This window comes from Chamaea fasciata, unplaced genomic scaffold (assembly GCF_029207755.1).
Source record: "Chamaea fasciata isolate MVZ Bird 193981 ecotype frontalis unplaced genomic scaffold, bChaFas1.0.hap1 SCAF_4, whole genome shotgun sequence".
NCBI lineage: Eukaryota > Metazoa > Chordata > Aves > Passeriformes > Sylviidae > Chamaea > Chamaea fasciata.
In genome coordinates, this window is record NW_027094089.1 from 12,386,910 (window position 1) to 12,398,643 (window position 11,734).

At 44.3% G+C, this 11,734-nt stretch overlaps 1 protein-coding gene across 1 annotated transcript; it reads left to right on the top strand.

The window, feature by feature from the left end:
* The first annotated feature begins 5,945 nt into the window (after positions 1-5,945).
* Positions 5,946-9,205, top strand: LOC136288782 (relaxin-3-like). The gene is made up of 2 exons (XM_066182289.1): positions 5,946-6,209; positions 8,494-9,205. Exons 1-2 carry the CDS (start codon positions 5,993-5,995, stop codon positions 8,859-8,861), a joined length of 585 nt encoding a protein of 194 aa, XP_066038386.1. The 5' UTR covers positions 5,946-5,992; the 3' UTR covers positions 8,862-9,205.
* Positions 9,206-11,734: the final 2,529 nt, after the last annotated feature.

The following is an 11,734-nucleotide window of genomic DNA, read 5'->3' on the forward strand; positions in this document are numbered from 1 at the left end:
CCTGGGAGTAAAGTGGCAAGATGGACGGCGGCACATCCCCACTGAGGTCATTGATAAGATCACAGCAATGTCTCCACCGACCAGCAAAAAGGAAACACAAGCTTTCTTAGGTGCCACAGGTTTTTGGAGAATGCACATTCGGGAATACAGTCAGATTGTGAGCCCTCTCTACCTGGTTACCCGCAAGAAGAACAATTTCCACTGGGACCCTGAACAGCAACACGCCTTTGCCCAGATCAAGCAGGAGATTGCTCATGCAGTAGCCCTTGGCCCAGTCAGGATGGGACCAGATGTGAAGAATGTGCTTTATTCTGCAGCCGGGAACAATAGCTTGTCCTGGAGTCTGGCAGAAAGTGCCTAAGGAGACTCAAGGCTGAACACTGGGTTTCTGGAGTCGAAGTTACAGAGGATCTGAAGCCAACTACACTCCCACAGAGAAGGAGATCTTGGCTGCCTATGAAGGAGTTCAAGCTGCCTCAGAAGTGATTGGCACAGAAGCACAACTCCTCTTGGCACCCCGACTACCAGTGCTGGGGTGGATGTTTGAAGGAAAGGCTCCCTCCACCCACCATGCCAACGATGCCACATGGAGCAAATGGACTGCCCTCATCACACAGCGTGCCCGTATTGGAAACCCAAATCGCCCTGGGATTTTGGACATAATTACAAACTGGCCAGAAGGACAAAACTTTGGTCTCACGGACGAAGTGGAGCAGGAACAAGTGACACGGGCTGAAGAAGCTCCTCCGTACAACCAACTGCCAGCAGAAGAAACACACTACACTCTTTTCACTGACGGTTCCTGTCGCATCGTGGGAATGAACCGTAAGTGGAAAGCAGCCGTATGGGGCCCCACACGACAGGTTGCAGAAGCCACTGAAGGAGAAGAGGGATCAAGTCAACTTGCTGAACTCAAAGCTGTTCAATTAGCCCTTGACATTGCTGAAAGAGAGAAGTGGCCAAAGCTCTACCTCTACACTGATTTGTGGATGGTAGCCAATGCTCTGTGAGGCTGGTTGGAAAGGTGGAAAAAGGCCAACTGGCAGCGTAGGGGAAAACCAATCTGGGCTGCTGATGAATGGAAGGACATTGCCACTCGGGTAGAGAAGCTGCCTGTGAAAGTCCGCCATGTAGATGCCCATGTTCCCAAGAGTCGGGCTAATGAGGAACACCGAAACAACAAGCAGGTAGATCAGGCTGCCAAGATAGAAGTGTCAAAGATAGATTTAGATTGGCAACACAAGGGAGAGTTGTTCCTAGCTCGATGGGCCCATGATGCCTCGGGTCATCAGGGCAGAGATGCCACCTATAAGTGGGCCCGAGACCGAGGGGTGGATTTAACCATGGACAGTATTTCGCAGGTTATCCATGACTGTGAGACATGTGCTGCAATCAAGCAAGCCAAGCGGGTGAAGCCCTTATGGTATGGTGGGCAGTGGTCCAAATACAAATATGGGGAAGCCTGGCAGATTGACTACATCACCCTTCCCCAAACCCGCCAGGGCAAGCGCTATGTGCTAACCATAGTGGAAGCCACCACTGGATGGTTGGAGACCTACCCTGTGCCTCATGCTACTGCCCGGAACACCATCCTGGGCCTGGAAAAACAAGTCCTGTGGAGACATGGCACCCCTGAGAGTATCGAGTCGGACAACGGGACCCATTTCAAGAATAGTGTTATAAGCACCTGGGCTAGAGAACATGGCATTGAGTGGGTGTACCATATTCCTTATCATGCACCAGCGGCCGGGAAAGTTGAACGGTGCAATGGCCTGCTTAAAACTACCTTGAAGGCACTGGGTGGGGAGACCTTCAACAACTGAAATATTAATTTAGCAAAGGCCACATGGTTGGTGAACACTTGAGGTTCCACCAACCAAGCAGGTCCTGCTCCATCTGAGCCCTTGCAAACGACAGACGGAGATAAGGTTCCAGTGGTACACATGAGAGGTATGCTGGGAAAAACTGTTTGGATTAATCCTGCCTCCAGCAAAGACAATCCCATCCGTGGGGTTGTCTTCGCTCAGGGACCAGGTTGCACCTGGTGGGTGATGCAAAAGGATAGAGAGACCCAATGCATACCTCAAGGAGACCTTGTTTTGGGGTGAACTACCCATGAAAATGTGGCTGTATCCATATTTGCATGTGTATATATATATATATATATATATATATATATATATATATATTTAACAGTTAAAACTCAATGTAATATGTTGGTATGGGAAAAAAATTCGGGGTGGATAATGTTGGGGGTTAGGTTTGTTCCTTCTTTCTCTAAAGAATTTTTTCCTCATAAGTTATCAAGGAGACCAAGTGTTGGATACTTGAGAGTACTTAACCAAAACAAAGAGGTGGACAAAGTTGGAATGAGGAGATAATGCAGGTAAAAGACAGAGCTTGAGGCAGCTGTGGGCTGTTCTTTTTTCAGCATTCAGGAAGAGAGAATGGCTGGGCTGTTGCTGGCTGGAAGAGTTTCACTGTGGCCAAAGGGATCCAGTCCTGGGAAATCTACTATCACCGGTTCGGCCTAAATCCTGAGGTTTTTTTCTGCCACCCACGGGAGTTGGGCCAGGCCCTGCCTCTCCTTCGGCTTCTTCAGCGCTGCTCCTCTTGCTACAGCGTGACCCTGCACCCCCTGCGCTGCCGGGACATCCTGCCCCTGCCTGCCGGGACACCCTGCCATCCCAGCTACCAGCCTGGAACTTTTCCACTGTTTCAGCTTGGCGCTCTGAGGGTCCTGCAGGGGCACTAAAACCAAACTGCCCTGGCTTTTGTGAAACAAAGCCCTCAAGGTTCTTGGTACTGTTTTCTTTTGTTATTAATGCTGTAGTTTTTTGGTGTTTTATTGGAGGGGTTTTTTGGGGGTTTTTTTTTTGTTTGTTTGCTTTGTAGTACATACTAGTAAAGAACTGCTATTCCTATTTCCCAAATCTTTGCCTAAGAGCCTCTGATTGTAAATTTATAATTGGGAAAAAAAAAAGGGGGGAGTGGGGGGGGGAGGGCATTACACTCTCCATTCCAGAGGAAACTCCAGCTTTTACCTGGTAGATACCCGTCTTCCCAAACCGAGACACCTCTAATAAAGGTAACTGGGTAATGCTCATGCTTGGTCACCAATAACATTGATGCAGTGGTATTTCCCATTTCTTACAGAATCCTGTATGGTGCTAAGCAAACTTTAGAAATACTTTAGAAATACTTTAAATTTGTGTTTGGACAGCTTTAGAAAACTAAGTTGTTCTTGCAGTAGTGAATTGCATGAATTTGAAATGAAGTCTCTGGAAAATGTCTAATGAATTCAGGAAGTTTTTGTCTTACTGCTGGTTTTCTTTGTTTGACATTTGGGAGTCATGGGAATAAAGCTTTAATTCAACGTATTCAAGGCTACTGAGATATTGTTAAAGGATGCCTTTTTTTATTTAGCCCCCAGTTTTCATAAAACCTCCTTTACCTTCTATAAACTTTGCTATTGCTCAACAGATTAATAATTTAGTGCAAGGAGAGAAATAGTACAATTATCTTTACCTTTTTTTTAGAAATTAAAAGATACAAGTTACTTGCATTGAGCCAGTACACTGGATGTTCTTGCCTTGCAACATCCTATAGATGATGAATGGAAATTAATTTCTTTGCTCTGCTGTTGGTTTTCCTTCTTTATAAAACAAACAGTAAGAAGTTGTAAAGTTACTTCAGATTTGTTAAATTTATATTGTTAATCTTCTTCTGTGTGTTTTGTTTTGAATAGTAGTTTTTCTAGTCACTGCTCAGCTCAGGAGGTACTTTCCTTCTTGCCTCTTCTTCTTGCCTGGTAGTGCTTTTTCACATTACTACAGCTTTCCAGTCACTTAAATCTGTTGCCTAGAAGACTACTTATAGTCCATGCAGAAGTCCACCTGATGTGATGGTATTTTCAGAAAAAGTTTACAAGACCAACAAAATCAAGGTGCTGTTCTCAAAATGCAAGTTGCAATTATCCCTGCACAACTTCTGTCTGTAACAGTATCGTAGGTAAGATTTCAAATGAGGGAAGAACAGATCAAGGTTTTGTTCTTCAGGAATTTCAGATTAGCAGCCTCCACTTCTGCAGATTGCATCCTAGCAACATTCTAGATGATGGTAGCTACTGTTGAAGAAGTACCACTGTTTAAATACTTAAGACTGGACCAAGAAGAGAACTGTCCAGGTTTTGGCTGGGGTAGAGTTAATTTTCTTCAGTGGCTGGTATTGGTCTGTGTTTTGAATTCGTGCTGAACACAGGATTGATAATAGATGTTTTTGTTACTGCTGAACAAATAAGAGCCAAGGCCTTTTCTGTTTTTGATACTGCCACACTGGTGAGAGGGCTGGGGGTGCTTGGGAGGAGATACAGCAGGGACAGAGACCCAAAATGACCAAAGGGATATCATGCTGGTATATGAAGTGGGGAGAAAAAGGAGGAAGGAGAAAAGAGGGTACATTTGGAGCTATGGCATCTGTCTTCCCAAGATGGCTGAACACCTGCCTGCCCACAGGAAGCACTGAATCAATTGCAATTTTTTTCTTTCCTTTTGTGTGCAGGTTTTTCTTTCCCTATTAGACTGCCATGACTTTTCTCACTTTTCTAAGTCTCTCCCCAGTCATACTAATGTGGGAATGAGTGAGTGGCTGTGTGGGGCTCGGTGGCTGGATGGGGTTAAACCACAACAACTTTGCTCACTCTTTTAGCCCTCCACAGCCTTGTTCTAGACCCATCTCAGTGTAAAACACCCAAGTCCTCCTTGAAAAGGAGACTGGAGTCTCTCCTATAGTTTCTCTGCCAGCACAAGTGAATCATACATCTTTCTGTAGATGAATGTCTTCTCTGTGCTCTCCTTCTAGATTGAATTTTGAGTGGTTTTTTTTAATATGCCAACAATACTCAAGGGATTGAAAGCATAGCCCTCATGCAAAAGGATCTATAGACAACAGCTTCAAAGTATTTTAAGAGAGATGAACTTTTCTGGTTCTTCACAGTATGACTTTTTATAAAAGGCAACAGCAACCACTTCTTGTCGTATTGTGCTGGGGGGGAGAAAAAAACCAAAAACAACAAAAACAAACCCAAACAAACAAACAAAAAGCCACTCAAAACCCAAAACAAAACCAACCACAAGCCAACAAACAAATCCAGAAGTGAAGTTTACTTTCACTGAGTGCATAGTTCTGCATGGAGTCCAAAGACCACCACGCTTGCCAGCAAGAGCCTGCCAGGCCCTATTTGGGAAACACGCAGATGTGGAGCTCCAAATCTCTAGGATGCCCACACTGGAGCCAGGGTATCTCGGACAGTGGATGCCTATGGCTACCATTGAACTCAAGCCTCCAGTACAACAAACCTGAGAGGAATCCAGGTTCGAAATCCCCTTTCAAGTATCCACAGCTGAAGTAATTCCTTGAGAGTGCATTTCTTTTACTTTGTTTTTTTTCTGTCTTTTTATGTCAGCCAACATTTTTAGGACACAGAGGTGGTTATGGAGATTCTAGACCTGCAAGGGAAAAAAACTGTCGAGATTAAGTTTTTCATGTTTTCAAAGCAATACAAAAGGGCATCGGCACTGCTCTCCGGGCCCAAGCAGGAACAGCTGAGGCCCAGACCTGGCGGAGGAAAGGAGCATATCTCCAGGTAGATGGGGGCCGGGAGCCCGAGGAGGGAGGCCGAAGGTGAGGTGCACGGCGGCGTGAAGAGCCGCGACAGCTAGCAAGGGCAGAAAGAGGGAAAGGCGCTGTCCGAGGGCTCCTCGACGGCTGTTTCAGGCACAGGGACCGCCCGGCGAGAGACGACAGCGGCGGCATCGGGGAAGGGGAGGGGGCCTGGGCCCGGGGCCGGGGCCGTGACGTGACTCAGCGCCTCTCGCAGCGCATAAAAGGCGGGCGGCGGGCAGCGGCGAGGCTGGGCTGGACGCCGCGGTCGGGGGCGTTGTGGCGGCCGTCGGGTCTGCTGGGAAAGCGCCCGCGGGACGGGGACGGCGCGATGGGGATGGCCAAGCTGCGACTGCTCTGCGCCGCCGTGGCACTGCTGTGTGCGGCACCGCCGGGGCAACCCGGCGCCGTGCTGCCCGCGGACGAGGGGGACGGGTACGGGGTGAAGCTGTGCGGCCGCGAGTTCATCCGCGCCGTCATCTTCACCTGCGGCGGGTCCCGCTGGAAGCGCCTCTCTCTGCTGGCCGTGGAGCCGGCGCCCGCAGCCGGTGAGTGCCCCAAGAGCGGGGCCGAGGGGCAGGTGGCTGTCGGGGCGCTTCGCTCGCTGCCGAGCGACGGCCTGAGAGGACGGATGGAGAGAACGGGAGGGAACGGGGAAGGGCGAGCGCCCCGCGGCGCCTCTCGCTCCTCCCGCCCTGAGCCGAGGAGGGAAAGTCCCCGTCCCTCTCTGGCTTTCCCTCTGGATCCTGGTTGGCTTTTCCTAGACTTTTGGAAGGACGCCCTGAGATTCGGAGGGAGTGGGACGGCAAGCGCTGGGGCGTTATTTGCCGGGATAATCCACAAAGTTTTTTGTCAGTTCGGCGATACCGCGCGGCTGGGCAGGGATGCCGGCTGCAGAGGCGCTTCTACCACAAAATCCCAGAAAATCACACTTCTTCCTTGTCTTGGCCATGTGGGGAGTCTGATGCGCCCTGGGGAGTGGTGGGGAATGCCTGTCGGTATGGCTTCTCTCCCTTCCCAAGGCTCCGTAATTCCTCGGGCGGCGGAACGAGGTGGGGGTCCTGCCGGGCTTTTCCCCCGGGACGGGAGCCCTGGCGCCGCGCTGCCCGTCAGAGCTCCCGGGATGTGCGGGACCGCCACCGCGATGTTATCGCTCTCCTGTGCTGCTCTGCATCAAAGAGTTGGCACCTTGGAGGATGGACTCCGGTGCTTCAGGTTACAATTGGCACAGCGAGACCTGCTTTATGGTGAAGCAGTTAATGGGTAAAATAGTCCTCATAGTTTTACTGTCGCGTGTTCCAAGACCGATATATTAAGAAATTGTTAGTAGATGTCTTTTGAGCTGTATTCTCAAACTGTGGTAATGTAACTGCGGTAAGTAACTTTAAGTGATTACTCTAATTTATGTTTATATTTGAATACTGAAAAATAATGTTTTTTAAAAGGACAAAAGTTGAAATTATGGCTAAAACTTGCATTGGAATAGAGTATATTTTTTTCTGATTAAACACACACAGTGAAATAACTTAAGACTTCAGGCAGCTGATGAAGCCAGTATTCTGGGTTTTCCGGGAATTTTTTGCCTACCCCTCACCCCCCTCCCGCCCCCAACAGGCGGAGTAAAAGATAAAAGTAACCTTTGTAATTATAACAAATTATTTACATACAGCCTCTGTGGGGATTATGTTGTTTCCCAGCAAATTTTGCTTTTCATTAACAGGAGCTTCTGAGAACAACAGTCACTAAGGACCCTCCACTATGTTGCATGATCTCTAACTAGAAGACTTCTCCACCCCAAAAGACTATTAAATAGCAGTCACTGTCTAATTAATAAAGTAGCTACAGCTACTTTTATTTTTGCACAGACTCAGGCAGCTGTTCTATCTGAAAATTATGTTCTAATTAGCCATATTTAGGTAAATGCAAAATTTGCTGGATGTTCTCATGTTCTTTCAGCTTTCTGAAACAAAAAATTGTGTCAGCTATATCGGCATTAAGATCACAAGACAAAGTCTTATTTTGGATTCTTTTAAAGTTAAGAATTGAAGAAGCTCCTTTTCTTCACATTAGCTGAAGGAAGCAATGTCACTTGCAGAAGTAAAATCAAGAGAAACAGTGTAAGGTGGAAGGAAACAATGTCACTTGCAGAAGTAAAATCAAGAGAAACAGTGTAAGGTGAAAGGAAGTAGGGCTGGATTTTTAAGAACACTTTAGTCAGTGAGATGAAGCATGTCATAAGTAAATTCTGCAAGCCCCTGATATGCCTTGAGAAATGAAAGAAATGAGTGGAAAGTATCAGTTAAAAATAGCTACAGAAAAATGCAATCTAAGAATCAGTTTACATGCAATCTTTGCTTATTTAGTCCTTCCTACATTTGTTCTTCACATGATGCTAGTTTGTGTGATTGTGCACAGGAGAGGAGGGGTCTGATCTAATTCATCACACACAAGACATAGCACTGTGGTGTTCCTGGAGACTTGTCTTTACAACAGAATTCTGTTTCTGTGGAAAAATTGAGACTGCTCTATCAATTGTATCACACTATCAACTGTGTCACACTGCACTTGTGACAGGATGCCTTTACTTCAGTTACAGTTTTTCCTGTGTACTCTGCATGTCTTACAGGAGCTAGACTTTAAAGCATAGATTCTGCTAAAAGTAAGCTACAATTAAGTCATGGTGTGGAGACTCTGAAGTACTGACAGTTCTCCTACATAATAGTGTTTCACTTATTACTAACTGAATGGATTTTGTTGCTGTTTCTTAGAGTTGTGTAATCCTTTTGATGCTCCTACAGTCTGAATTTAAGATAAGTCTTCTCTTTAAAACAGATTCTGCACAAACAGCAAGTAACAAACAGCTGGGAAGCTTCAACCTGCAATCAGTTTTGGATCCTGAAGTGGAGCGGCTGCAGAGAAGCAGCCCATTTCTTGGATGGGAGACGTTTAAGGACTTGTATAGTTTAAATTACTATAATGAATATGTACCTGTGGCAGGCGACTTAAAAAAACTTGTTCGACAGGTAGAGGAAGCTGTTCAGAAGGACAGGGGGGGAACAGGAAATGCAAATCCCATGGAATCAAGCAGCTACCTTTGGGCCAGGTATCCCAGAAGAAAACGGGAGTCTCTGGGTTTGGCAGGAATGTGTTGCAAATGGGGCTGTACAAAAGCTGAAATTAGTACTATATGCAGAGTTTAAAATCCTCTCTACACTTATGCATGAAATCAGTGTTTGTTGCAGTACTACTTGATTGATTACTTCATGGAGGAAGAAAACTCTTGCTGTATTTTATCTTGTCTATATGTGCCAGTCAATATAGCTGGTTTTCTTTAAAAAAAACAAACAAACAAAAAAAACCCCAACCAAACAACAACAACAAAAATACCACCAAAAAAACCCAACAAAACAAACAAAGCATAAATGTAATTGCAATGAGTTTGTTTTGCTGCAGTAACTTCTAATCTATATTTTTTACTAAGTCTTTTCATTTTAATGTTGAGCCTTTACACTTATATTACGAATGTATTATATCTTTGTAACACTTTAAGAAGGACTTCAATATTTCATTAAAATGTAATTATACTAAGTGTTGCCAAGTTATTCTTCCTCTGTCAAAAGAATGAATATAGAATCATAGAATGGTTTGTGTTGGAAGGGACCTTAAAGATTATATAGGCAGGGACATCTTCCACTGAATAAAGGGAAGAGATGCATCCAACCATGGCCTTTAACACTGCCAGGGATGGGGCATCCACAACTTCTCTGGGCAATCTGTTCAACCCTCACAGGAAACAATTTCTTCCACAATATCTTACATAAATTCTCCCTCTTTCAGTTTGAACCTCTTACTTCTACTGCTTCTAAGTTTCTAAAGAGTCCCACTCCTGCTTCCTTGTAACATCCAACAGTATAAAAATGGGGTTCATGGTTCAAAACTGTACCAAAAGAGTATCTTGTCAATTGAAACCCCACTGACTCAGTTTGCTGATTATTTTGACCACACATTTTCCATTTCCTTGTAATTGCATATTTTTTTATGTAGTGTTATCTTTAGAGAAACTTTACCACAACACAACACCGTCAACCTGAATATTTTTTTGTATTTATGTATAGGCTTACACAGTTAGAGTATTAACTCTTCGGTCATTCCTTGTTTACTTCTCAACTTTTTTCCCTACTGCTGAGGCTGAGTGCTGGATGTGCAATAAGTGACTTGTCGTACAGACACATCTCTCTGTGTGTTCTTAAGATATGCTGGTCTACACTCATTCACATGTACTTCTAAGTTGCTAATTGCTACTGTATTTATAAATATCTGTTTTAATCCTTGTAGTTTCTAATCCTTTTGCCTTCTGGCATGTTTTTCTCAGCTGTAAAAGTTGTATTTCTAGATATATGGTTCATGAGGTGAGGGTTTTGGTGTACCTGACCTCTATGATGCTCATGGTAAGTTATCTTTGTAGCAGTAGTTTGCTCAGAGTAGGCTTCGTGGCTTAGGCTGTGTGGTTGGTGCCTTTGGCTTTGTACTTCAAATTATTTTTTGACAAGTATTTATTGATTAGACTACTGCTCCCTGCAATTATTGCATAATTTTTTTATTCCTCTTCTTAAAATATTATTGCTATTGCAGCAATTAGGAATCTATCAGTCCTTTTTAATTTTTTAAGACATCCATTTTATTTAGTAGAGGTTGGGCAGAATGGGCATTCACTATGAATGCTGTTATGTTGGGGAAGATGAATCAGGGAAACCTTATAAATATGATTGCCTAGCAAAAGATTCTGAAAATATGAAACCTATAATCGAAATAGAAATGGAAGCTTACTTTGAGTTGTAGGATACCGAGTCTTAGTTACTATATAACCTGAAAACAATAGTCTAGCTAGCTGAAGGAGAATCCCTTTTGAGTGAACAATACCTTCCTGCTGGCTAAGAAACCAAAGGTCAATGCAGCAAAACAGAGAAGTCTAAAGAGTAGTTTTTAGAGTTTAAAATATAACATAGTATGGTAATGTAGTAGTTCTTACAGGCTACATGTAGATTCTATAGGATTTTGTGTCTTGTATTTGTTGGTCACTGTAAATTAGAACATTCATCACAAAAGAAGATACAATGTATTGTAAAAAGGACCTTGCTCTCTTACCTCTTCCTCGTTCTGCACTTACCTCTTACCTCTTCTGCTCTGACCTCTTCTCTCTTCACCTCTCTGCCCCCTACTCTCACTCTCACCTTTTCCCCCTGCTCTCTGACTCCTGCCACCTTGCTCCCTTGCTCCCTTCTCTCTTAATTCTTACCCCCTTTTTCTTTCCCCCTCTCTCTTTAGGACTTCCCTTCAGCCGAGGCTGGTGGCTGAAGGCAAGGCCCTCTCTACCCACAACCCTTGCAATAAAACCACATACTCTAGAATATCTCGGGTCAGCAGAGTTCCTTCTCCCTGCTGTCCATGGATGCTACTACACTGTTATCTTCCACATTAAAAGAACCATCTCTTCATGAGGTGAAGAATTTATATTTATGAAGAATGAGTCGTCTTCTTAAATGTCTTAGTTGTAGTGACTGTAAAATGCTTTTTGCCACTCTGAGGGGAAAAAGCAACTGTGTGACATTCTGCTATAGTTTTGGGTGGGTTTGTTTCTGCAACTGATTAGCTAAATATCTATAGCTTGGCTTCCAGCATCTCCTCTTCACAGATAGTTTTGGGTCTGGAGAATCCTCATTTAGATTAGGATTTCCTAGAAGATTACAGGAGGGGAAGTATTCCTTATTTTTGAGAAGTATCAAGAACTTCTGGAGTAAAGATTACTTAGTAGTAAGGTGAGGAATAAGAGGAACATAGAATCCCTACTAAAAAACAAAATATGGAAATTCCATGAGAGAAGAAACTGAAAATTGTCCTATATGCATTTGTCTTGCTAGAAAACTGTCTCCCAAACTTTTGAAAAGGAGAATTGGAAAAGGTGAATATGGTTATAGCAGGGTTGAGTGAAACAAAGATGTGGTTAAAACCTTAAATTTGTGAGTTTAAGCCTTGAATGGAACATTCTGGAATTTAACTTGCTGGGTTAGATGTA